General features: G+C 41.1%; 1 protein-coding gene across 1 annotated transcript; it reads left to right on the top strand.

Annotated features, from left to right (window-relative positions):
- Positions 1–548: 548 nt before the first annotated feature.
- WSB1 (WD repeat and SOCS box containing 1) lies at positions 549–10,434 on the top strand (the record flags this gene model as incomplete). Its single annotated transcript, XM_082008502.1, has 7 exons — positions 549–588; positions 4,102–4,233; positions 4,657–4,757; positions 6,944–7,116; positions 7,510–7,623; positions 8,403–8,514; positions 9,063–10,434. The coding sequence occupies 7 exons, from the start codon at positions 549–551 to the stop codon at positions 9,213–9,215; spliced, it is 825 nt and encodes a 274-aa protein (XP_081864628.1). The 3' UTR covers positions 9,216–10,434.
- Positions 10,435–27,428: the final 16,994 nt, after the last annotated feature.

The raw sequence follows: 27,428 nt of genomic DNA, 5'->3' as shown, positions 1-27,428 counted from the left end.
CATCTCTAGGAACATAACTCTGTTTTTTGCCGGGTGGATGGGGGCCAAGCTCCCCAGGGCAGGGAGAACCAAGGCGATCTGGGGAGCCAGGAAGTGCTCAGCCAGCACGGGCGGAAAGGACGAGGCGCCGGGGCCACGCTGCCGGGTGTCGAGAACTAGAGCGCTGCAGTTCAGCGAAGAGGCGTAGGACTACAGCACGGGGCGAGACCCACAGTACCGCCGAGGAACGGAAATCAAATCAAGGGTCAAGTGCGGGAGGGCAAGCCAGGAGAAAGCGCAGGGGTAGAAGAAGGGCTCCCGGGAGCCGCGCGGGCCAAAGCGGCTCCGCTAGCGGGTTGCCCTCGCCTGCAGGCCCCGGCCCCGTCGGCCCGCGGGCGGAGCGAGGGAGGGCGCGTCGCCCGACAGCGGGGCGAGGCCGCCGCCTCCCCGCCCCGCGCTACACCCTGCGCCGCCGCCGCCATTTTGTCCCAGTCCCTGCGTCTCCGGCGAGCGGCGGTCGCTCTCGCTCCGTTGCAGGTCCCGAGCCGGTCTGAAGGGCGGCCCCGTAGATGGCCAGCTTTCCCCTGAGTGTTAACGAGAAGCTCATCGGTGAGGGGCGAGCGCGGCTCGGGCCTGGGGGGTGGCGGGTGGGGTTAACGCTGTCCGTGACCGGGGCTGGTTCCGTGCTCGGCCTTCCGGGTGGCGGGGTTGCCGCCGGCTCCCGCGGGCGGGGAGCAGCAGTGTCAGGGTGCGGGCGCACGGCTGCGCCGCGGAGCGGGGCACAAGTGCCTTCCCCTCGCCCGCTGTCTCTCCGATCTCACGGTAGGCAGCGGCAGCTCCCGCTGTCGGGAGGACACCGCCTGGGCCCTCCTGGATTTTAGGGGGTGGCTGTCGGTTACAGAGCCCACGTTAACCATGAACGCATTATTCAGAGGCTTCCTTCGGCTGAAGCTGCTTCTTCCATCAGTGGGCAAAGTCTTGTTAAATGGCGTTTAGGTGACATTATTCCTTTCACTGCCACTGACCCGTTCTTCCCAGGCGTAAAAAGTAAGTTGGTGCTGCCCGGCTGAACGCGGAGAGGCGGCGGCAGGGCCTGCCTGCGGGGCAGCACCCGGCTGCCATGCCGCGTCCCCGGGGCCGCTCGGCCACCCCCGGCCCGGGCCCGCTCCCTACGCTCGCGTTCGCCGCTGGCTACCAGCCGGGCGGCTGCCTGCTGCTGACCGACTCCTGCCGCAGATGTCCGCCTTCGGAAAGCGAGCTGGAGAACCGCGTCGGCAAGGTGCCTTTGAAGCTCCAGAGCTGCCCCCGCGGCCTGGGTTGCGGAGAGAGGGTGTGGTGCATCCAGTCACGGTGTAGAGCAGCGAATGCGATCGCGCAGCGCTAACTTGTTTCCTATGGTTGTTGCTTAATTTATTTTTTCTGAAGGAAGGCAAGCTATTGCAGTGTGCAAGTGTACTCGGCATTTTTCTTTAAAGGTAAAAAAAATCATTACTGGGCATCTTATTTGCTAAACACTGAAGTATTAGGTCAAATTGGAGCATGGTTCTATTGCTGTCTCTGGACCTTGTGTTACAATAATTGAAGTAATAGCTGGTTTCAGTACATTTTCGATTTATTAGAGTTCTGCTTCTGATATCAAGATGTGATACTACTCACATGACAACCAGGACATTTTAACACTAAGCTGTTTCTCTTTAGTGACTCAATCTCTTTTGCAGCTGAGGCTTGGTCTTTTGATCAGTTATACCATGACAGTAAGACCCCTTCCCCAATTGCTTTACATGCTATGAAATGAAAGCAGAATATTTAACATACTGCCTGGTTCCCTTGTAACCTTTTAAAATATGCTGGCTTTTTTTTTTTTTTAATGGAATTTCCTCTTTGTTTTCTTTTTAGCACGGTCACGCATTGTAGGAGAACTCTTAGCCCCAACTTCTCCTTTTGACAAGAAGTGTGGACGTGAAAACTGGACTGTTGCATTTGCTCCCGATGGATCTTACTTTGCTTGGTCTCAAGGGCATCGCATAGTGAAGCTGGTTCCCTGGTCTCAGTGCCTTAATAACTTGTAAGACAAAACCATATGGCTTTTAATTCACCTGAAAAACTTAAGAATTTCAAAATAGGAGATAGTTTTTAATAGATAAAACCACATGTATTGGCTTTTTAGGCTTTGGCATCTTTGGGAAAAACTAATTCTTTAAAGCAACAGCTATTGTTTTATCTCTTCTTCTGTGGCCAGTGAAACAACTGTATCTCAACCTCATAAAGGCTATGGAGGAGTGATTTATTAATTGATTCAGATGCTGTAAAATAAGAGGAAATTAGAATGAGAAGGAAATTTAAAGACTTGGCCAAATCTGGACTTCTAAATTTCCTATCAGAAAGATACTTGGTTCTACCTTTTAGGAAGTTACTTAAAGGCACACCTTGTTCCTTATCATTCTTATCAGAATGCAAGTTAAGTTCCAAAAGAGGCATTTTATTTTGGCTCACAGGTTTCATTTTAGTGAGGTTAGTAACCAGTGGTTGCATCTTTGTAGCTAGTTACATTTCCCCTCCCAGCAAATCCCGCCTCCCTTGTTTTTTCCCTTTTCTGGTGGTGGGTTAATTGGTTTTCAGATGCTGACCTCAGTATGTCTTGGAAGTGAATTGCAGGGAACTTCTTGCTCATTTAGCAGAAAGTCTGAAAAATTTTTGTAACTAATTTTTCTGATAATACTTTAAAAATGTTTTTCACAGTGGGTTAAGTTAACATATTGCTTTCTACAGAGGTAAAAACATATACAAAAGTATAAGTATTATTGTGTGAGGGGGTTTCCAGGTGTTAATAAGTTTGGACAGTTATTAGAAAAAGATGCTTTTATAATTTGAAAATAAAAATGCATCATTATGGGCCTCCAAAATATAGTTATGGCAACTCACAGATTTCATTACCTCTTAAAGACTTTTTCGTTATTTTTCAAGATACTTTATGATAATTTTTTGTATTTTTGTTTCTTTTGCAGCTTGTTGCATGGCACAAAGAATGTTGCAAATTCTATCAGTACAAGACTTCCGAGGCAGAATAGTGACAGCGGTCAGAAAAATAAGCCTTGTGAACATATAATAGACTGTGGTGATATCGTCTGGAGTCTTGCTTTTGGGTCTTCAGTGCCTGAGAAGCAGAGCCGCTGTGTCAATATAGAATGGCATCGTTTCAAATTTGGGCAAGACCAGCTTCTACTTGCAACAGGCTTGAACAATGGGCGCATCAAGATATGGGATGTATATACAGGTAGAGTATGTGAGAGGAAGTTGGTACCTCATTGGCACTTTATGCAGCAGTAACGTCATTAATACACAAAATTAATTGGTTACAGAATTTTAATTGGGAACTGAACCTTGAATACAAATTAAGTAATCTTAAAAAAAAAAAAAAAGCATTAACTCCTGCAACTAGAAATGTTCAAATACTGTTATGGGAAGGAACAGACTCAGGTCATGCTTTGAGATTTAAGTGATGGAAGATGAAACCTTGTTGCTGCAAAATGGTTAAGTATGTGATTGACTTTGTGTATATTGGTTGTTTACTCTAAAGTCTTCTGCTGGGTTGTAGTTTTAATATACCTTCAAACAAAGGAAACTTTCAAAGCGTGAAGTTGTTCTCTGTTCTTGTATATGGGGAAGGATTATGTTGATGAGGGCTTTTTTTTTTTATTTAAAGTAAATAATTGTTCAAATTATAAGAGACTGAACCTGAAATTAGGGAATCTCAATTTAGCCGGTAGCACAGCTGCTAGGTTGGGAGAGAACTTCTCAGCTTTAAAAAGCTGAAACTAATGACTATTGAGTCAACTAAGACTATTGAGCTTAGAACAGAGATGTCTGTCAAAAGACGAGTCTTGCCTTATTTCTGAGGCATATGGTTTTAGTGTACAGGTTTACTGTCATTTTCAGGAAGTTACCTCTTGGTACAGAAGAGTCTAAAAGGATACAGATGCTGCTTGCTCTAGGGAGCATTTCTACAAAGAAAATTTGGCTTTACGTGCTGTAATTTTGTGTTCTGTATTTCTATTCATAAAGCATTTGATCTGAATAAAAGTACAGTCCTTCATTTTAAATTGTGGTGTTTTTATGTAACAGGAAAACTCCTCCTTAACTTGATGGACCATACCGAAGTTGTTAGAGATTTAACCTTTGCCCCAGATGGCAGCCTGATTTTAGTGTCTGCATCCAGAGACAAAACACTGAGAGTGTGGGACCTGAAAGATGATGGTATGCATTTTAAGTTTATCTGCTGAAATACATAGAAGAAATACGCATGTACTCCTCCTTTTTTATTGCTATAAGCTCAGTTATGTCAGCATTTCTTAAAATACTAATTTTGTTCTATTAGTCACTCACTCTGTATGCTCTCTTAAAATTCTTTATATGTACCCTAAAGGTATGGGTTGGTTAAGGTTATGGTTATTGGCTGGTATTGGGTTAAGTTACAGTGCATGAAGTGACCTTTTTGAATAGGGATATAGCATTTATAGGCTGCATGACAGAATTTTTATTTCTGTGTAGAATGACTCTGCAAGATGTAGTTTGGAAAAATAGTATAAAAATCTACAAAGGAAGAACTAATTTGGAAGAGCTTATTAACTATTACAAATTAAAATTAAAAAATTCTTACAGGAATGTCTCTCTTTTTAGGAAATATGATGAAAGTGTTGAGAGGACATCAGAACTGGGTATATGGTTGTGCATTCTCCCCAGACTCTTCTATTCTCTGTTCTGTTGGAGCTAGTAAAGCAGTATGTGTCAGAGTTTCTTGTTCATTAAATCTACTGAATTGTGTGCATAATCATTTTAAATCTAAGTAACATTAAGCTTGTGCTCGGTGTCATAAACATCTAATGTCTTATGATAATGTAAAAGTGCATGAAATTAAACTAGCAAATGGTGCATTGAGACACTGATTTATGAATTGAACTTGCACTGCTTTTAGTTGAAGAAACCATAAGCATTCTTTGAGAAATAGTTCTACACATCTGCACGTTCATAGTGTAAAACCAAAGAAGATTAAAGCTTCCAGTATTAAAAGTTACTTAGATTAATGCATAAAACTATTTTGTTATTGATTTTATCCTTTCTATTTCCTGCTCAATGAAAAGGACTTTTCAAAGTCTGAGCCAGTCATGGTATCTCCTGCTGAACAAAAATGTTTCTACATGTTTTCCAATACAAATGGCACTCGTGCGTAAAAGATCTAGAGCGAAGAACAGCATACTGGTTTTGTTTTCATCCATATTCTAATGCCTTCCTAGAGAACTGAAAGCAGTGCAGGTAAAGCACGTATGCCATAAGCTGTTTTTCTTGGCACTGAAGAATTAGGATAAAACGGAAAGGGGAATTCAGTCTAGTTACAGGGGCTTTGAAGGTAGTTTAATGAAGCCTAGTGATGCTGAGTAAAAAGCACAGTTCAGTCACTGGATACCACTTTATATGGATAACTGTTCAAATGCATTTTATACTTTAAATTATCAGTGCAGATTTGATAGAGAATAGTTGAGGGCTGGGTTTTGTTTTTTCTTTAAATAGAGCAGATGTGGATGTATACATTGATATCTTTAGGCTGTGTGTTTTCCATAAGCTTCTTGCTTTCCCTGTCACAGGTGGTGGCAGCAATATTGGTGTGATTGAGGTTAAGCTGGCACCACTCACACAGGAGCACAATGGTGTTAGCTGGGCAGAAAGAGTGGCATCTCTGGCTACCAGGCTGGGGGCGAACTTTACCATAGGACGAAGTAACCTTGCATTCGACTGCAAGGTGTACTGTACGTACGCAGGTGCTGGTTGATGTCCACTTTCTGCTTTCTTTCTTTCTTTTTTTTTTTTTTTTTTTAATAATTTTCACAGCAGTGAAACACACTGACTCCTAAAACTTAGTTTCCAGTTTTATGAAATGTTGGGGTCTCCTTAGAGAAATTGGTCAACGTTTCGATAACTCAGTTTATAATGTTCAGTTTTAGGAAGTGTGCGAGGCATTAAGGCTATGTTTGCTTTGGTTGAACATAAAAATTTATCCAAGATGTCAGTATTTAATCTGTGCAGTAAAACAGAGTCAGGGGAAAAATCAAGGACCCTAATGAGCTCTCTTAGGGACATAACATCTTATGCTAAAGACTTACATTTTCTATAAAATTATGCTGCTGTACATAGATCTTTCCTATTAAGTAATTCTGCACAGTCTTTATTTTGATTATGTATAATGTACAACTGCATGTAAAATCCCAGAGTACTATCATCTTTTATCATTTTTTGTAATATAATATGCAATTAGCCGGGTAAATTGCAATATTAATGTCTTTTTTTACTGTTGACTTGATTTAAAATGCATAAATTCTTTCTAATAATGTGGTTAGACTTCCCTATTGTTTTGCCAAAGACATAACTTTTGGCTGTGAAAATTCTTTTTGCTTGCAGTATCTGTTTCTCTTCCTAGGCTGACGTTGGTGATCCAAGCCAATTGTAAACAAGTGATCTTAAACTCAAAGGGATGCCACTGGAGTAACAATATGTTAACCTTACATTTTCTGTCTGTATATTTCTTAAAATTTTGGTAGTTACTGAAAAGAGGGGACTGTAGAGTTTAACCCTATTTATTTCTGCATATTTTAATAAAATAGTTTCGTAATACATGAATTTCAGTAAGCTACGTGGTTAAATTGTGTTGCCTTTATCTTATATTTTGGCTTATTTTGTTAATAACATTTAACAAACTTGAGTTAGAACTTGCATGTCTGCTTTAATTATTTTTTAAAAACTTGATTTTAATCTGAGTATGACACTGAGCGTATTTCTTAATTGTAGTAATTCATAATGCCTGATTTTAATATAATCCTAAATAAGACTAGCAGCTATACGTAAAAAAAAAAAAAAAGTACGTGCTTCATTGCATCTCTGAGCAGAGCTATAACATCAGCTTATTTAATTGCAGGTTTTTCTCTGGGATATGGATAAGTACTCCATGATACGGAAACTTGAAGGACATCACAACGATGTGGTAGCTTGTGAGTTTTCTCCTGATGGAGCTTTACTGGCTACTGCATCTTATGATACTCGAGTCTATGTCTGGGATCCACATATTGGAGTTATTCTTATGGAATTTGGGTAAGTAAAGTAGTCAAATCTGGAAACATTCTTCTAGAGTGAAGATGACTACTGAAAATTAATGGGCTTGTATATTTAACTGATGATTAGACTTGGGAAAAAACTTAGCAGTGGCTGATGGAAACCCTAAAGTGGCAGAGCAGTGGAAATTATTCTTCTAGCTGAGAAAGTACACATTAAAATATCAGTGCTTTAAATTCTAATTTAAGCATTTTCAACAAAGCTGAAGTGTTCAGTACTACAAAAGATACAATAGTTCGATCTCCACTCCTGATTTCATAGTTAAATGTTCAATCCATTTTTTCTTCCTCAGCCTTGCTAGTCATGGCTGAAGGAAACACTTCCATAGTTCTTAAACATCATGCTGTTAGCTAAGTGTGTCTCTATCTCCAGGCATCTGTTTCCCCCTCCTACTCCAATATTTGCTGGAGGTGCAAATGACCGATGGGTCAGATCAGTATCTTTTAGTCACGATGGACTACATATTGCAAGCCTTGCTGATGATAAGTAAGTATGTGGAAAGGTTTGTTAGACTCCTCTACTTCTTCCCATAGGACGTGAACTTTTAAATACTAAGTCAGCTTTTTGTTTTTAACTGAGAAATTACTTCTAATGGCCTTGATAAAAGTAGATGAGTTGCCTGGTATATGTTAATGTTCATTTGAATATAGAAATAATTTGTTGTGTACAGAGTAAAAGATCTGAATAACTTAAGTGTGTAACAGCTGAAAACAGAAAAAGATGTGTTGTAAACAGTGAAAAATGTAAATGGAGTTAATAATGCATAGTGGTAGATTCCAAAGTAAAAAGAAAAGTATTCTGTGATCTCATATTCAACTTCTGCTAACACTGCAAAATAGTATTTTGAAGAATTGTGTTTTAAGAATATGAAGAATGCTTTCTCAAGATGACAGCAAGTGTATTAAACTATCTACTGAAGGGTTTTAGTTTTTTTTAATTAAGAATTGTTGGGATTTCCTAGCATATATGACACTTCAGAGAGAGATTGTCTCGATCCATAATTCAGGTTATTGCTTTCTTCTGTCAAAGGCAATCTTTTAATAGGCAGAGTTAAAATGGTTGAAGAGGTACAGACTGAGGTATATGTCAGGAATGAAGAAGTAATTTGGCATTTCAGGCCAAATCTGAAAGACCTTGTATGCATATTAAAATGTTTACAAAAATTCCCTGAGCTCTGACTAGTTCCTTGTGCAGTGTCAAAGAAAATATTGGACAGGATTGAATGTCTACTCTGATGGCTTACTACTTTGTTCTTCCCTTTTCAGAATGGTAAGATTCTGGAGAATTGATGAAGAATACCCTGTACAAGTTGCACCTCTGAACAATGGGCTCTGCTGTACTTTTTCTACTGATGGCAGTGTTCTAGCTGCAGGGCAAGTATATACTTTTTTTTTTTTTTAAATTCCTAAAATATTATGGTAACACAGAATGCTGAAAACAGTTGCTAAGGGTTCTAAAAATCTTCAGTTGTGACTTGCAGCTTGGTGCTTCTGACTTGATTTTACTTCTGGTATTATTTGTTTAAACATGCCTGAAACAGCAGTAAAATAAAGCAGCTGATAAACTAATTTCTTATCTTTGAGAATAAATAAAAGACAGACCCACAAACATGTGGCTTGTAAAAATACCATTAGATAATCAAGGGCAGTTACTCTGTTTCAGCTGGTGTACTCAATAGCTGTTGGAAGATCTGCTCAGGCCTGTCGCACAGATAATAAGCAAGTTGCTTATTGTGCTGCTGTAGCTTAAAAGAACTGGCATCTAGTGTAAGTGAGTCTGGAATAGCTAGAACTAAACAACAGGAAGTCCAAAGTACACTCCCCCTAACTAGCAATGTATGTGAGAATTTGTACTAAGTTGAAATCATTCAGGTGGGATAATTCTGGTGGTGTGGGGGTTTTTTTGTCTGTGTGTGCAGGACACAGGATGGCAGTGTATACTTCTGGGCAACTCCAAGACAAGTTTCCAGTCTCCAACATCTATGTCGCATGGCAATTCGAAGAGTGATGCCCACCAGCCAGGTCAAGAACTTGCCTATCCCATCAAAAATGGTGGAGTTCCTTTGTTACCAGATTTGAATTAAAAGAAAAAAAAAAAAAAAATCAAACTGGCAGGTGGCCCAGCTGCTGAAACTGGCTAAACACTTTAAAGATCCTCAAACTTTACAGCCTTTAAGCTTAAAGCTCTACAGGTTTTCAAGAGCTATTTAAGGTGATAACCTATTTTGTCAAAATGCCTGACAGATAAATTTTTAATATTTATAGAAGACAGTAGAAGTATTCCTGGTGTTCTCAATTTTCTAAAATATAACTGTGAAAACATGTACATATATAGACATAAGCTGCTACATGTTATCAATGTACCTTTAAAAATTGCTTTTATGATTTTTAATGTGTATCATGTATATATTGCTTTGGTAGAGCCATCAGATGCATATGTGCTGTAAAGTGGAAGGATAGCTATTATTCTGGGACACTGAGAAAAAATATTGACTTAAGGAAGCTTAACTGCTCTGTATGTATGTACATTGGTTGGGGTTCAGGAAACTGATCCACAGATAAGAGTTCATGCTAGCTTATTTCATGAAGAGGTACAGCTTGGCTTTTTAGAGCAATGTGTGGTGAAGTAGGTTACGGTAAGGGTTGGAGTATATCTAATGTAAACCCAGGAACGGTGACTGTGTGTCAGCTAAAGGCAGCCTTAAATTCCATAGCAGCAAACCAGGTTAAATTTCAGTATTGGGCAGTGTTAAAGAAATATTTCCTTACATTTCTAAAAATCTGACTACTGTATTATTGCCTGATAATGTGTCTGTAATAAGAGAAATTTACAGACTCAGTGTATTATTATTGAACCCTGTAATATCTCTGTGGGGTGATTATTGGTTAATGGCCAAAGATAAGCAAAATACTTGGTTTTGCCTCCTGTTATTTATCTGTACCTGCAGATATAAAGAATGTATGCATTGCATAAAATGCCTGATTATATATATTTTTTTTGTTGAATTTTTTTTATTAAAAACTTGTATAAAAGTTTCCCAGTATCACATCTGGTGACTGATTTATCAAGACTGTCTACCTGCAACAGTTCTATCAGCAATCTGCTACCGCAGGACTCTGTATAGTTTTCCTTTTCAGGACCACAGTACACTAATTTTGGTGAAACTTGCTGTGGGGAGCTACAGCAAGATCTTTAAACCTTTTATATGGCCAATGGTCAAAAGCATATGTGATGTAAGTGTTCCCCTGCTCCCGCATGGTGCAGAATGTAGGAAAGGGGAGTTCTGACTGCAACACACATGATGCCCACAGGCTGTAAGATTGCATACACTCAACACAGCTCTTTATTCCCTCACTCCTCCAGAGCACTGTTTTGGTAAGCCCCTTCTTTGTCATATCAAGTATTAGTTCATGTGTTGTAGCAGCTAGGGATTTTGCAACTTGCAATCAGGAGACCCAATTCTTTTCTTCACGGGGCCAGTGGCGTGCTACAGAATTGCAAAGTACCCCAGTTCCTGGGTGGGTGACAGGTATGAGAAGGGCTTCAGCTGCTCTCAGAGAGCAGAAGCTTTGGCTTAGGGATGAGACGTAACTGGGTGCCAAGTCCCCAGGAAGCAGCTGGCACTTCCTGAGGGGCTGACTTCATCCTCATGATGATGGGTGGGAGACAGAGCAAGAGGAAGCCTCACGTCTGGGCAGAAGCACTGTTTCCCCCTCCCTCACTCCAACAAATGGAAGAACAGCTTCTGTGCTCCTCTCAACTTAGGTAGTGCCTGCCTAGAAAGAGCAGACCCTTGCAGCAGCTCCAGCAGTGGTGGAATGGTGAAGAACTGAGAAGGAGAGGTGAAACTGGAACAAGAGGACTGATAAGAACTGTTACTCATTAATTCACTGCCTATAGGCTAGTGGCAAAAGCTCTCCAGAACCATCAGACTAGAGTCATCCCATCAAACAAGCTGGCAAGAGTGCTATGCAGAGAAGGCATCCTTTTGATGATGCCCTGTTCGCACAAATCCGTTGAAGCAAATATGTTTGTTTTTTCTCTATTATACCATTTATTTGAGCAAGAGGACAAGGTCAATCTATGCAAGGCCAGATGCTGAATCATCACAGCCCCATCAAGTCCAGTGCAGTTAAAATTGTCTAGTGACCATGACATATGGCTTTGCAACCTTTGGTAACTCACTTCCTTTGTATTTTCATAAACTTGCCAGATGGCAAATCACAGAGTGAAGTTAGTAGGGAAGGAGGATGTGCAACTCCTGCTGTCAAAAATGGAAAGGAGATTGCATCCAACTCCATTTGATCAAGTAATGCATCTTTTTATTTTTTGTGTGGACGATGCTAAATGCCTTCCTGACTTCCACCAGCTTAGCTAGTATATAAAATAAGTATAACGGAATAAATTATTTCATTCTCAGGCATGCTATTAGTATTTTAAGAGCCTAGAATGCCTTAGAACTGCAAAGGCACTTTTCTGCTTCAACAGTCTGGTCTCACTGGCAGATGGATTTTTTGATCATGGCCGCCTTTTCTTGGGTGAAGTACAAAAAGTCTATGACAGGCAGAAAGAACTCTTACTGAGTGCAGCCCAGCAAGCCTTAGCCTGAGAAGATTATAAATATCCCTGCTGCTCTGTGTCTATATTGCTACACCACCGTCAAATGACAACACTTGCATGTCAGATTCAGTGAAAGTAATGTGGTATTTCAGTCTATTTTCAATGTAACTCATTTTATTTGCACATATACAAAAGAAGAGAGACAACCGCCAATAGCAAGCAAGCAATCTTCTCTTCTCAAAAGCTCAGCCCCAGACACCCAGGCCTACTTTCCAGGAAGTTTGTTTCCAAACACCACAAATCAACTTTCCACTTTCCAAGGAGTACTAACAGAACAAAGCCAATGGAACAGAACTTCCTCAGGAATTAAAACCCAGCTTGCAAGGAAATAGAAAGTGTATGTGTTGCCACGCTACTTAATGACTCACTCATTTGGCACAATATTTTTCATAAAAATATTGCACCTAATTGAAGCAAGTATTTCCCTCTGTTCTAAATACAGGTATGATAAAGACAAAGCTTCTCATACATTGTCCAGTTGAAGGAAGAACTAGCGAGTTCCGTGTCCCCTAACACATCTCATCTCAACTTGAATGCAGATAGGACTGAAGAATAGCAACCAGGCATGAAGTTTTCTGCGAGGGAGCTTCCTAATTTATAAACACTTGCTCCCTCTAAACGCAGTCACTCAGATCTGTTCGAGTGCTGTGTTCTCCGTTCTGCACTCTCTGCTGGGAAGTTACTCCCAAGGCAGCAGTAGCTTTTCCCGTTGGAGACCTCAAACCAAAAAGCAAGTGGTTACCAATATTAAAAAATAGCAAAGATTAAGCAGATGTATGCAGACAGCTGTGATGTTAAAGCATGTACTTAATAGCTCTGCCTGATGAAGGAAATAATTATTCTATGATCTTAGAACAACATGCAGAAAATTTGTCAGGGCCATTACCATTGAGGGTACAGTCAGGAGTGAAGGGAATAAACTGCACCTCCAGGATGTTATTCAGATAGATGGAAGTGGTTTGTTGACTGAAGTATGCTTTGCTGTTGTTACCACGCTGTAAACAGTCTGGCCTAGTTAAAAACAGCTCATAAAGAGAAAAACTGAACTGAGCAAAGTAGCATCTTTGCGGTGTTGGTGTGCTGTTTGGCTGGGGCTGAGCAGAACTGGTTTTAGATCTGTTCACAGCCATCTAGAAACATATTCTGCATGGCGAGTATTTCTGTGATCAGTGTAATTAATGTCTATAAATCCTCTTGCAATCATCTACTGAAGCGTGCTCTGGGTATTAAAGTCAACAAAGTTGACAGGAACTGAGGCAAGGGAGCCGGAAGCAGAGCTAGTCCTGCAACACGCTGACACGCTGCTTGCGTTACCCAGCTATTGCAAACACAGCCTCACTGGGGTTGGCAGCAAAGACAATTAACAGGAAAAAGGGATGATGCAACAGCTTGCAAAATTTCCTGACAGGAGCAGAAATATAAAGCAAGGGAAGACAGAAAGACACAAAGAAATAATTGAGAATTGCTGAGTCAGAAGCTCTTTTAAAAAGGAAAGCATGTTAACGACATGAAAGCGATAGATAGAGGTAGTCAAAACAGGCAAGAGGAACGTGGAAATTTCTAATTCACTGAGCAGAAATTTGGTCATTTACTCTGTGGCTGGGCACTGGTATTTGAAAAGTTGAGTGGGTTTTGGGCTTTTTTTTTGTTATTGTTTATTAATCCCATGCAGCAATATAGAACAGATGTTTCCATCAGGGGCAGGATGTTGTACTACGTCGAGTATTTACTGCTCTGCTCCATTCCTCTGTGCCTGAGCACAGTAAAGTCTCAGTATCACCACGATTCTTGACTGTTTTCTAGGACCCCTACACCTCAAGCCCTGAGTTGGCAGACTCAGGTGTCCCCAAGATGAAGGAAAGGCACAGATCTGTTTCCAACGACAAATTTGGCTCATATGTGCTTCCTTATACTGCAGAAGCACCTCCAAAGCACAGGCGAGAATGTCTCTGTTGCACTAAGGCACTACACAGAGTTGTGGGAAAATTAAGAATAGGTGATCAGGAGTCCAAGAGATCCAGAATAACTTTCCTTTGATAAATGTTGCCAACTTCGAGAGATTTTTCTTTTTGGATTAGAACACTCTGCTGTTCAAGCTGTATGGCCTCTGGATTTCTTCCCTGCCCCATGTTCACATCATACCTAGCACACGAGTCTTGGTTTATAGCCAGGACTTCTGGTGGCTGCCACAGTACAAACAAGAAAATAACTGAAATACTGTAGTCCTGTTTGTTTTTTCTATAAACATAGTGTCCTACTGGTACAGGTTGGCCTGCTATTGACTCTATTTTATATTTACCTGTCCCTTTTTGTCTACAGCATACAGTGAATGCTTTTCATTTTGCCATGTTTGTCATCACAGTAAAGGCTGAGCTTTTAAAACATGGTTTGTGCTACCAGACAGGTGCTTACAGAGCTTTCTCAAAAGGCATGAAAGTATTATAAGCACGTGTGAACTGGAAACATACTTGCTTAAGTACCTCCATGAACTGAGCTAGAAGCCAGGCTTGCCAAATGCCTATTTCTGCAAGACCAAAGTTCCAGGTCTGCAATTAGCAAGTATGACTTAAATGTGGAGTCTTGTAAGAGAGGTTTATTGAAAGGTCCCCTCAGGTTGCGTTCACTAAAAGCTGTGATTTATGGAAATGGAGGAAGAAAACAACATCCCTGCTCAGCGCACAACCCCCCTCCTTCACCAACTCTGAACACTGTGTCCCTGTATTACAAAAGGAAACTGCCTCCATGAAGTCTCAGCCTGTTTCTCCTAGCTCTGCCTCCATCAGTTACTCTGTCTGTTCTAACCTTTGTCTAAAATTATCATTTATGTCCTGGGAAAAAGAACACAAGCTTACCTCATTAGTGAGGGTATTTATAACAATTTAAAACGTTTATAAGCCTCTGCCTGCTATGGTGGGATACCACAAGGTGAGGCTCACAATTGATTCATTCCCAACATCCTCCAGGAGTTCCCAGTTCTGACTGTTGTAGAAACATGAGCCCATCAATAAGGCCAGGCATGCAGCTTCTCCCAGAGATACAGAAACGTCTTCTCAAAGCACAGTAGGGCAACCAGGGAGAGGGACACAGCATCCCAAGAAGCTTACCTGGGGCTTAACTGCTCTATCCAGATATGCCTAAATGTTAGAGATGTTTATGTCTGCACCTTGCAGCTGTAGGAAGGAGGGGTAGAGGATTTTTCTACACTATCATTACATGACTAATTCCAGACATTCCTGAGGCTCATGCTAGTGTATCAGGGAAGACACACCTCATTAGCTGAGTCTAACTGAAATAGAAGTGGTGCGGCATTATGACTTGAGCATATCAAACCTGGTTGAGAAGTGCCATGACAGATGAGTTACAAAGCTGCTTGTGTTCCTTGTAGCACAACAAGACTCAGGGGGCTTTGGGTGATAACCAGTTATATTTTGTGGAGAGATGTCTAGTGCTCTTCTGGGAATCTAACAGCAAAAGACTGATTTTTGATCAGTGCGTATTTATCCTCCCTTCCATTTGCTCATAACAGGAACTTCCACAGGAGGAGAGACCATGGGCTTGACTGCAATTAAACCTATCCTAAGCTGCTATCAATTTCCTCCTAGCTGTTCTTAAGTAACAGCTGTCAAGGACAAAAAGGAAAAAAGGGCAAGCGGGGGCGGGCGGGGGCATAGGCATAGGCATAGGCATAGGCATAGGCATAGGCATAGGCATAGGCATAGGCATAGGCATCTGAGCTCACAGTAAAGCCCCTGTCCCACGTTCCAGGGACTAGTCCTGAGCTGGGTATTCTCTGCTTTGGTGGTGAGCCCTGGCCAGCGCAGTGAGGGCTGCAGCAGGCTGGGCAGACGGCCCTTAACAAGCATCTGTGACCAAGAGTAACTGTGGAGAGGAAGAAGGAAGGAACATTTCAGACAACATGCTCCTCTTATTTCCAAAGTAAATCCCATATTCTGCTGCCCTGGAAAAGTCTGTGCTTTAACTGCCGAAGTCTTTCACACAAGCACTAAAACTATTAGGTTGGATTCTCATGGTGTAAATACCACAGAGCTAAGCGGATTTTCATCTGAAAATCCAGCTCTACGCAGCTTCCTGCTAGCTCCATCCCCACAAGGCCATCCTGTCAGATGGAAGTTATTCTTCTGGAAAAGCTCTGAAAACAGTATTTATTTTCCACGTTCATATGCAGCATTTTAGTTGAATCACTTCGGGAGAGACTGAATAACACTGCTAAGTATTTTGTGTGATTTATTTTTTTAATACTGAATGAGGTCTTCCATTGGAACAGTTTAGAAATCGGGTGGATGAATCCCATGACCACTTTTCTTTACATACTACAATGTTCTCATAAAGGACAGAGGTTATGTAAGATCCCATGGGAAATCTGGTAAAGGTGTCAGACAAAAACTATTTATCCAAGTAATTATTTCAGATTAGAACCACCTGAGTAAGGCAGATAGGTTTTATGTGTGATGCTGGCTTCTGCACAAGGATAATTTTGTTTTATAAACACCAGTCCACACAGCACACAAATCCAGCTGCAATAAGCCATTTCAGAACAGCTTTAATTATTGATGTACTAGAACAAAAAGCAAGCCAGTGTAAACTTCAGATAAGTAATCAGTAACTTTGTTTAAGTCATTGTAACAGTATCACTTATCAGCGAGGTTATCGTATAAATAGTTGAATTCCAGACAGAAGTTCTGGGGCAGATATTATTTATTTCTAACATGAGATTAGAAGATCCTGAATGCTCACTTTTATACCAGATGTCTGGGTTCTTTGCTGCATCAAGGAGAAAAAAAATTAATTATGGGCTTTTATATTAGAGTTGCTAGACTGGGATTACACGGCAGAAATCATAAGCCCATCTCTCTTAAGGACGACTTTCCGCTTGCATGTAAACCAACTGCAGTTCCTGCCTGCGTGGTTCTCTGCGTACGTAGAAAGAAGACAACATAAGCAGAAAAACCTGCAGGTGAAGTCATCTCATTGCAGCCCTTTGTATGTGTAGATCTGCTTTCCCTGGTGTTTCTAAACTCAACACAGAGTGGCAGCTACTTTCTAATGATAGCAAAGGAAGATAGACACACAAAGCTGTGTGCAGTCATGAGACTGCTGGGATATTTTTGCTGTCTAATGCACAGAATTAAGGCAAAAATGAGTTCTAAGCACACTTTCTCTTTCTCCTGCCATCCAACAACACAGGGTTTCATAAGACAGTCAAATACAGAGTATTTAGTTCAATAAAGACCTGCCTTCTCCTGTAAAGCCTGTGAAGTCTCCCTGAACTGCTGCTGAGTGTCTTGGTGGGGAAGACGAATTATACCTGAAAGACACTAAGCAGGCACAGATCTAGGGGATAAAAGCCATTCTGAGTGCAAAACTGCACGAAGGACAAATACAGAATTAGTTTAGAAGTTGGGCTAACATCTTTCCCAAGCCATCCCTGAAGTCAGCATTTTCCAGCAAAAGCCACCACCCTATATAATTTTAAAACCTTATTAAAATCCTACGTGCATCTTCCTCTACAGGCACATGTAATCATCCAAGCAGATAGTTCACCTATAAAAATAACAGCCTTCCTGTCATTACAGGACTTTACAACTCCTCATTCATTTAGTATTGAAAAATAGTGACACATTTATGAAAGTCTTTGCTAACATATAGCTGCTATTTTAATGCTTTCTGGAGCTCGTACAAAGCCATGGCGTATTGCACAGAAGGGAGGTATTATGGTAAGACCATGACAGTAGAAGTTAAAGTTATCAGATCCTTGGTTTACTAAATCTCCAAGAATCCTCATGTAAGAAAAGGAGCCACAAGATGGATGTCCTTAGGGATAATGTCAGGTTCCACCATTCATGACCATCTGTGAAGACGTAAGTGCCAATGGCTTACTTTATCCTTGCATTTGGAAAGAAAAGTGCCTCTTTGCTGTGTTTAAGATCTCCCTATCCAAAAAGGAGTTTTGGCCTAGGGCAAAAGTCATTGTGGATAACGACTTGCTCCATCTTGCCACAACCGATTTGAATCCTGGCACGAGGGAGCGCAGTACCTTTCCAAGCTTCAGCTCCCCACTCCCTTAACACCCCTGCTTGTACATCAGTCTACATCTTCCTGTACCTGCCCTAAATTAGAAAGCACCAACTGCTGAAGTCAGCCCACCGAAGGCCTAAGTGAATAGTGAGTAACATCCTGAGAGATGCTTTGTCTATGCTGTGAATGCAGATATGGAACAGGTCTTGATTGCTGTTATGGTGGGGCACCTGTTTCACATTTGATCTCTAGGAGAGAAAAGGAGATCTACTCTCTGGCTAACGGAGTAACATTCCTACTGTCAAGAAGTTATGAAAACTGAACTCTTAAAAAACAAACAAGATTTGTTACTATAACACATGAAGTGAGACCCCTGTAAAGGAATGCATTTTTATGCATTACAAATTATTTAAGACCTGCAATAACTAACATTTCAAAGTTGTGATGGTTTTAAAATCTCAACTGAATTGGGAAAGAACAGCTCTGTTTACATTCAGGGCTGGGACTACTCAAAATGAATGATAATAGGACTGTAGGGATTCAAATCCACTTTCTAAAAAAGTACCTTTAGGTACTTTTCAGTCTGTCCTCTGAACTGTCAAAGCTGTAAGCATGATTTTCAGTCTGGCCAAAATTGCAGGGACTTGGTATGGGTAAAATGCATACATAATTTATTTTTTTTAATCCCAGAAAGGTCAGAAAGGCTTGGATGACATTTAGGCACCAATGCTACGAGTTTAGTTGCTACATAGGACCTGTATAATGCTGAAGAAGTTAGAGTGTGGGAGAGCTGAGGCTAGTAGTGTTGCATTGCTGGTGCTCAGAAATCTCTGAAATTGCAAAGGCCCAGGGGAGAGTTATGGATGAACTGTTACTTTGGAAAGAAACTCTGACTGAGGGCTGCACTGGCAAAGAGCAGACCTGGCCTGACTCCCATTGAAATTAATAGTATTAATCATGCAAGTGTGCCCTACGGATCCCATTCATCATTATGAACAAATGTGTATTATACTGCTATAAATTAAGATATGCTGTGCAGAACTGTGCTTCCATTGCAAGGTATGAACTAGCATTTTCAAGGAGGCATATTAGAAAGTATAAAGACAAGAGTTTAGGAGTATTTAAAGCTGGAGAGGAAAGCTGTCACTATGTGTTTCTGAAAGACAGGCATAGGAAGCTTTTCCTTACTTTCCACCCCTTTAAAATCTGAACTACCACTTCTCCATGCTTTCTCCCATCTATAAAATTTCCAAATCTTGCACGCTCTGCAGAAAAACATGGTGGTTTTGGCATGCCAACTGGTCACTACCTTGAGTTCACCTTTAATCTCTTGACAGCATAAGGGCAGAAATAGCTGCTCTGATGGATATGATTCAATTTAAAAGCACCACTCACTAAGGCTGCATTTTTATTACTCAGATCAGAAGTTCATTACAGATAAGGTTAATTGAAGAAGTTAACCAGCCATGCCGTCCAACAGAAGCCCTGAGTTCCTTTTTATTTTGTCAATAAATGTCAGAGCTTAAGAGATTTAAATACTAATTCAGCAACTTGACTGGAAACACACCCTTTAAGGGTGAATTATAAAAGCAAATTTTATATATATGGGGTCACTTACTGCTCTATTAGAATAAATTTTTTTTTTGCTTCTTTTTATGGCTTTTTTGTTATTATTTCAATTATGTTAGGCCACAGAAATCCCATTGTGCTATTTATGCATGGCAAACCAAAAATTTCATCAGGTCAATGACCTGTGGAAACATGTTTCCTTTTTAATTTTACCAGTATAACTAAACCACTAAGCTTTCACTGATGCTACTTCCTTCTCTATTACCTCCTGCTCCAAAAATCAAGCAGTTCTTTGGGAAGACTATGTTTAATCTGCTTTCATATGATATAACATCAATTGCAAACAAGCATCTTGTACCAGAATAAATACCAGGATGGAAAAATTAAATTGAAATTATATGGAAAAAATATATCGGTGGTTAGCAATGTAAATTCACATTTTCCTGTGTACCTGTACAGGAGTCATTAGGGTATGTTTTGATGGTACTACTAATTATTGATGAGCTCCTTGTGGGTACAGCAGAAGAAACACATCCAGAGGAAAGATTTAAAAGAGTAATATTGCTTCATCTTAATTGCATCAGGGAAAAGAAAAAAAAAGAAAAAAAAATCCAAGGTCCACTGCAGATAACAGCAGTGAGAAGACTTAGTTTGGGAAGAACTTTGATCCTGATGTGGCATGTCACAAGACTGAGATATCTGTTTGCTGCTATCCCAGTCCAGAGAGCTGTTCTGTTTTTTGTTAGGCCATTGGCATTTCTAAAATGAGGATCCCTCCAGGAATGGGGACAGCTGAGAAACTACCCCCTGCCTACAGACCTCAGCAACATGTCTACAAAATAGCAAGGCATCTTAGAAGGTCTATAGGCCACCTGGCATCAAAGGAAGGTTTCTAATGTGCCAAGTGATTTTCTTGACACTGATTCTAAAGGCGCCGTTCATTCAGTTCTATCAATCAAGTGAAGCAGCTACAATCAGCACACGCAGGAGAACAAACGAGAATTATGTGGGTGGCACATTTTTTCTGTTGTTGTATAAATCAGCACCAAGTCTGGCCTGCAATTTGCTAATGCCATTTCTCTGATCTCAGTGCTATCATAGGTGAGTTTGAGCTACTGCCTAGAGAACCCTCTCCTGACTATACTCCAACACAACATGAATAAAAATCTAGCTAAACAGAGCACATCATGACAGTAATCTGATCAACAAATGACCAGATCCTAATGAGTCATATTCACAGCGAAGAAAGACTTGCAATAAAGAAAGGAAAGTTTGATATACTGATTGTGCTATAACATGGATTGATGTGGCGATGAGTGCCTCCATCCATGTGTGTCTGTGTGTAACTAACTCAAACATGGTGGTGCCCAGCTGACCACCAAGGTTTATTTCCTGAGCCTGTGAAGAGCTTGGTACTTGTGCTGCAATTGGCACGATAATCTTGTTTCTGAAGAGGCGGCAACTGTGTGGGCGTTCACTGTGGTGTCCCAGGGGAAGGTACAAAGACCGCTTGGCATCACAAGGTTTATTTACTGTGTCTACTGGCTCATGAAACATTAGAGAAGCTGGAAGTGGACTGACCTGCTTACAGCTTTGTGTTTGGTGAAGAGCTGCCAGGATGGCGTTCAGCCAAGACAAGTGCTGCACCTTCTGATGTGACCCTCTTGTGATAAAGGCTTGAGCCACTAAATATCAGAAGACAACCTGCCCTGGCTTAATATGCCCTGCTGCAGTGGAATACACATTGCACAGCCAGCCTTCTACTTGGAGAGAACGGGTATCTTTGCAGTTAATCTGCATGATCAGACCCTGAGGGCTTGATTTAAACAAAACTGCTACTGTTTGCAGAATGGTACGCAGGCCAGAGCATGAGCTCTTTTGGCAACAGACTCCAAAAGAAATTAATTCAAGATGTCCATGTGTGTAGAACTTCTTAAATTACCCTTTTCCTATGGAGTTCTTTGCCCCAGAAAGCTAAGCCCGTACCAGACCCCAGATTCCTCTCAACAAAGATCCTTACATATCAGCTGGGAGGATGTTTGTGCAATGTGATGTGTAGAGAATGGTTTCCTCTTTTTAGTATCAGTTCTGTCTAGTAATTCATAAGAAAAGGGGTGTTGAGGGGTTTTTATGTCTAGTTTTTTCCTTGAATCTATAATAGTTCTTGGCTTTAACAGCAGATTTTATTAGCTGCTTATTATTCAGAAATAAGCCAGTATTTTGACTAACTATCTCAAATCATACTTTAATTAAAATGTAAATCAGTAGCATATATGGAGAAATGTAAGGATAATAGCTTTCAGAATGTTTATGGAAATCTGTAAATGTTTTAATTATCTTCATTTGTGCAATACAGTAGCATCCAAGCCTTTAATAAACAAGTCTCTCTAGTCCAAAGAACTCCTAAGTTAAACAGACAAGAGACAAAGCTGTGAACAGAAAACGTAAGCCCTCACTTACAGTAAATAAATGAGGCACAGAAAGGGAGTCCAGGGAAAGCTGTGGCCAACCTCAGAATTTGATTTTCCTCCCTTATGAGGTAAGACAGTACCTTTGGCACACACTTATCTTGCATCTCCGAACAAATATCAAATGTAAATGCAGTTCTTTAAAGTCAGTCTACAGGGACTGCTCCAGAGATTTTATTTCATTCATCACTGATGTAGTTTTGCCGCTGGATTGATTTTCTCTGCTCTTTCAAAACACTAGTCTTGTGATTTCACACCAGGTATCAATGCTTTTAAAGCTCAATTTCCAGAGCAAAATTATCTGAGCTGAATCTCACCTCAAACCAAAAGCAAGAGAGCAAAATTTTGTAATATTTCTAGAGACGTGTTTGAGAACATGATCTCTAATCCTTCCTGTACCAAATCAAGAGGTACCAAGGTACCTGGATCATGTTATTTTTAAGGCCACATGCTCTTTAAAGATAAGCTCAGCATTTTATACTGACCCTCACACTTCAGATGAGTGCGTCTGGCAGTGCTACACCCAGCTCTGACCCTGTATGTATTCTGATGAGTTTTTACTTTCACATATGACCTTTGCTGCGATCTGTTCAACTTCTGAAAAGCTGGGATTGGTTTGACTTGTTGCTGTATTCATTTTCTAGGAAAAAAAGGCATGGGGAAGGAAGGAGGAGAAACCCCCTTAAAAAAAAAAATCCAGTTAAAAATTTCTACGATCACTTTGTGAGAATTCGTCTTCCCCCCAGCCCAGAACCCTTTCTGGGTCTGCAGTGCTCTCTGCTGGGTGACACACGCTATTGCTCACCTGGTGGGAGATGGAAATAGCCTCTTCAACGGAAACTGAGGGAGCTGCTGCCTTCCAGGTACGTCCCCTTGGCTCACAGTTCTGAAAAAATGTTGAACCCTGTGTTGTCAAGCTTCAAGGTGCCACCTGCTCCATAACTGCAGAAACCGCTTGCAAACAAGAGAAATGTGGCTAAATATACAGCATCCAGGAGTTAGCAAATGTCTGCTATTCTCCATCTGTTGTGCTTGGTGTCAGCTGCCACGGGACCAGATCCTGGAGTTATTCCTGATTCCTACAAGCTTTACTTATTGGAGTAAAACTTAACTTTCCAGTAGTTGCAATGATTATAATACTGGCTTTCTTAAAAAGGTATTGTGAAGCAGTGCTGACAGCAAGCGGAGTTTCATATAAACCAGATGAAGGGGCAAAACCTCCCGTCTCTCAGGCAGTCTGAGAACATGCAGGGAAAAGAGGCCGATGGGGGAGCATGACAGGGTGCCACTGACTCCTGTCCCAGTGGCTTCTTGGTAACTCCAGAGCTGTTAACATTAATGCTCTTGACCGACCCTGTGGTTCCTTTGTACTGCTACTGTCTTAACTATAATTTGAGGCAGTGGAGTTCTGGACCGGGACTGGGAAGTCAACTGCAGAATTGGTTCCCCAAGGAAGTGTGCGTGCTCACCCCTGCAGGCTTCTGGGAGAGGGCCCTGATGTTCACTGGTGACCTCCCCATGTTTATGCACGAAGGTAAAGACCCTGAGGTCAGAGTGGAGAAAGTAGCTCTTTAGCAGGTAATAAAACCACAAACATGTGTTTGCACAAGGATTTGCAGTTAGGCCTGGGTTTGGAGGTAAGAATCGTGCAGCACCTCCACTCTGCATCATAATAGCCATTTGCATCCTGCTGCAGATAGGACTGGTCAGCTTTAGAGAAAGAAAATGAGCTCTGTGGGATTTTCTGTCCCATTAGTGTCCTGGCGTCTTGTAAGTGGTGAGCTTGCTTGTGTACATTGTAAGCAACAGCATCAAGTATGAAAGAGTTCTGCCAAGGCTGGGAGACAAACCTCTGACTTCTTTTGTTTCCCCTGCTTTGATTTGGAAAGAAACAATGCATGAAACACAAGCAGTCCTGGAAAACCAAATAAAGGTAAGACTTCAATGCTTTCTTTTCCTGAATACACACCTCTGTCAGCTCTTTAGTCTTTCATCTCTTCAGAGACTAAAGGTCAGTTGGGCCATATGTGAGCTGCTGCCCTCAGAGAGGAAGGAAATCACACATTAGGCACAGCTTTCTAGGCCTGTCTTCATACACTTTGTGTATGAATCATCAGAGCATGACGGCAGCCTGGTGGTGACTAGAGACTGGCATCTAGCAAATCTTGGTTTCCTCTTTTCAAGTTGCTCACTTGACATCTGCAAGCAGTATTTTTATGGGCCTGCAAACAATCATGCTTTTGTTTGGTGGGGCTGTATTGGAAGACTCCTTTTGCGAAAGTGTCAGGAGAGTTCCAGCTAAAGCTGCTTATTTTCATCACTTCTGGGAAACACCAGTCTGGCCCCTGGCCTAAGGAAGAGTGGAAAAACTGCTCTTCCAGCAAGTACTGGGGAATTGCTTTCTGAAATTGTCCCAAACACAATGAAGCCATCAGTCACCACTTTATAGGCTTCCAGCTTCATAACGACTTTGTTCCTCTGTCACACATAGATGACATTTTGTTAAAGAATTGAGGTTTTGTTGCAGCTTTAACATCTTAATGTTCTGTTTTGCTCAACATCCTCAACCCAGTCTTGCAAATAATGTCTTTCACTGCTATAAAGTTAGCAGTTACTTTTCCAGCAAGGCAGCTGTGGGAAAGTTGGATTTAAGATGCAGGTATTTATTCCCTTTCCATCTCTGCAATCATCTTCCTGTTTCCTGTAGCCTTAACATCTTGGTGCCTCAGTTCCTAATACTGTCCCATTACCTTATATATGACCTGTTAAATACATGCATTCAAACATTTGAAAAGTCATAGGATACGGAACTTTAAAACAATTAAATAAAGTTGTGTTCTTTATTACTGCCTTCTGGGACCCATGTAGTCATATCTGCAAGCTTCTTTTATTCTTTTTTATGAAGTCATGAAAATTTGCTTAATTTTTGTTATTAAAGTGAAAGCTGAAGTTTCCATGAAACCATGTGACTCCAGGAAACGGGGCTTTTAAGTGAAAACATTGTAACGCTAACTGTAAGATTATGAGACCAGGCAGATGAGTATGAGGGGCTGAGTTACTCAGGTGACAAAGGCAAGGTCTGTAGATCAGGACTATAGCTCATATTCAGACGCTATCCCTCTCTGTACCATCAAGATCACTTTCCAATAGCTGCTATGGGAATAATGTTTTTGTTGCTTTTTAAAGGATATCATCACTTAGATTTTGGTATCAATCACTTTCCAGGGGTGAGCCATGACAAGCTGGCCAGTAACAGGGGCAAGGATGTTTGCTTCTATCAAAAAAAAAAAGTCAAGGGATTCTTTTTTGTAGTAACCAGTAATGTCACCACTTCTTTCACATCTTATCTGCAGTAAACCAGGCACTATGGTACTATTCTGACCTGATCTTTATGCTGAAACATCTATGCTGAAGATAGATTTGATCAAGATTTGGTAGACACCCCCTCAACAGTACAGTATGGCAGAAGGTCAAGGAAGAGAGCAGAGCACCCTTTTTTGTTCAGAACTATCACAACTTCACAGCCCTTGTGCTACTTAGAGGTACTGCCCTCCAATACAGCCCAAGCAGCCTATCTTTGCTGTTAGTACAAAGTACTTCAGTGGGTTTATAACTCCCAGAGCATAAAATGGAAGAATTATTCTCATTCATCATGAGGACTGTATTTTCAAATGTATTTTTTTCTAATGTGGCAGCATGGATGTGAACAGCTGTTGCCCAGATTTACAGACACGGGGCTACTACGTGACAGCTCTTGTAAGAAAGAAGTAATACGAAACACTGGCAGCGTGAGGAGGCAAATGTAAAACAGGAATGCAGGGTCTCCTGGAATACCTGTATCAATAACACTGTGCTTTGCCCAATGGTTATTACAGTCACACATGGGGTCAAAGAGCCTCCTCTTTGTGGACAAAGCAACCTCAGGCTTGCAATATCACACCCATCATTTGTCTTTTAGAAGTCTCCTTAAGGAAGTGCATTTAGGAGCAGTTATAACCGGATGGTGTTCATGGTCAGGAAAGAAGTTCCAGGAATAGCAGGTATGAAATCATGTCTGTAGCACACATGCAATCCAAGGACTATTTTTAGGAAGAAGCCTAAACCGGAAGTTTAACAGTGGGTCTTTTAGGACTTGTTTCTGTTATAAAGATGAAGACAGTTAAGTGAGCATTGCCTGAGTTTACAGTGTCACATGAAACACCTGAGGGTGCCAAAGAGACCTTTTCAAGTGGAGTAGAGAGGATAAAGTTAGCAAGGATATGGACAAATTTTTAGGAAAATGCATGAGAGTGGTATTTACAGAGGGAGGGGACCTTGGGTGACTTGCATGACATGCACTGAGAGTCAGGGCAAACGGTGCCTGAGCACCTACTGTGCCTTTGATATTCCTACCTTCCATTTAGTTCTGCATGCAGTATAACTATCATGGACTCATTATAAGGCACTTAAGTATCACCTACTTCGACATCACAATACCTTTTGGGATGCAGAGAAGTTCTGGAGTACATTTGAAACACAAAGAAGCTGGGAACTGTCACATCAGAGATGTAAACATAGGTTTCCTCTGTCTTTGGTTAATACTTGCATTATGGAGGTGTGTATTCTTTCTTTAAAAACAACAGAAACGGGGCTGGTTGCTAGTAATGAGAAGCCAGAATTTTAACAATGTCTTATTTTTTAGCAAATGTTCTGATTATTTGGTAATCCTTAATTTATTAATTGAGAAACAGAATTAATTAGACTTTTTAAACTACTTAATCTAGTAATAAAATGTTAAGATCCATGTAAGATAATGCTTTCCTGTTTTCCTTGGCCATTTAATTGAGGCCAAATATTGGTCACCATCTTTTTTTTTTTTGTTAGAACTTTTGTTTCTTTACTTATACTCAGGACTCGCTTGCTGGGCCAGAGAGACCTGGTGTGCCTGCTGGAGGTCAGTTTCTTTAAATAAAAAAGTAATCCAGATCAATGTGGGATTACAGCGCACAAAATCCCCTCATGGCTAAGCAGGGTCAGTGTTCTTGGATGGCAAAACTGCCCTGAAGTTTTACTTTGCAATAAAATACCTGGCTTCTTGCTGGCTGCTGGCTTCCCCTCCCAGCAATGAGCTTGCCACAGTGCTATTTTGCTTTTAACTACCCACCTTGGTCCAGGTTCAGCTGAAAGGATGTGCTCCACATGCCCCCAGGATTCCAGCAGTCACAGCTCAATGCCTGCTTAGCCGCTGAGCTCAGCAGTATAGATGCAGCCCCAGGTGCTGAGCCCTACAGAAAATCTGCCTTTTTCTTGGGTGCCAAAAGATCAGCTGAGCATGCAGGAAAATCCAACCCTATAAAGTTGGCAACATTACTTTCCTCACTGCTGTTTGGATTCAACAGTGTCTGGTCACAGCGGCCAACTTTTGGTATTGTGGTAAAAGATTAGATCTTATCTGCGTTCAAAGAAATTGTAAGGGAATTCTCAATGTGTACACAAGGCCAAATCCAGAGGTATGCCAAGCCAGTGACTTCCACGGGGAGCCATCTCTCCTTATGAAATTGCCTCAACACACATACATAAACACCCCTGATTTTAGGGTCTCTGTGTTAGGATGCTGTG

Source organism: Phaethon aethereus (genome assembly GCF_964289735.1).
Source record: "Phaethon aethereus genome assembly, chromosome: 19".
NCBI classification, from domain to species: domain Eukaryota; kingdom Metazoa; phylum Chordata; class Aves; order Phaethontiformes; family Phaethontidae; genus Phaethon; species Phaethon aethereus.
The sequence above is the reverse complement of the archived record's forward strand: the minus strand, read 5'-3'. Positions and strand labels throughout refer to the sequence as shown.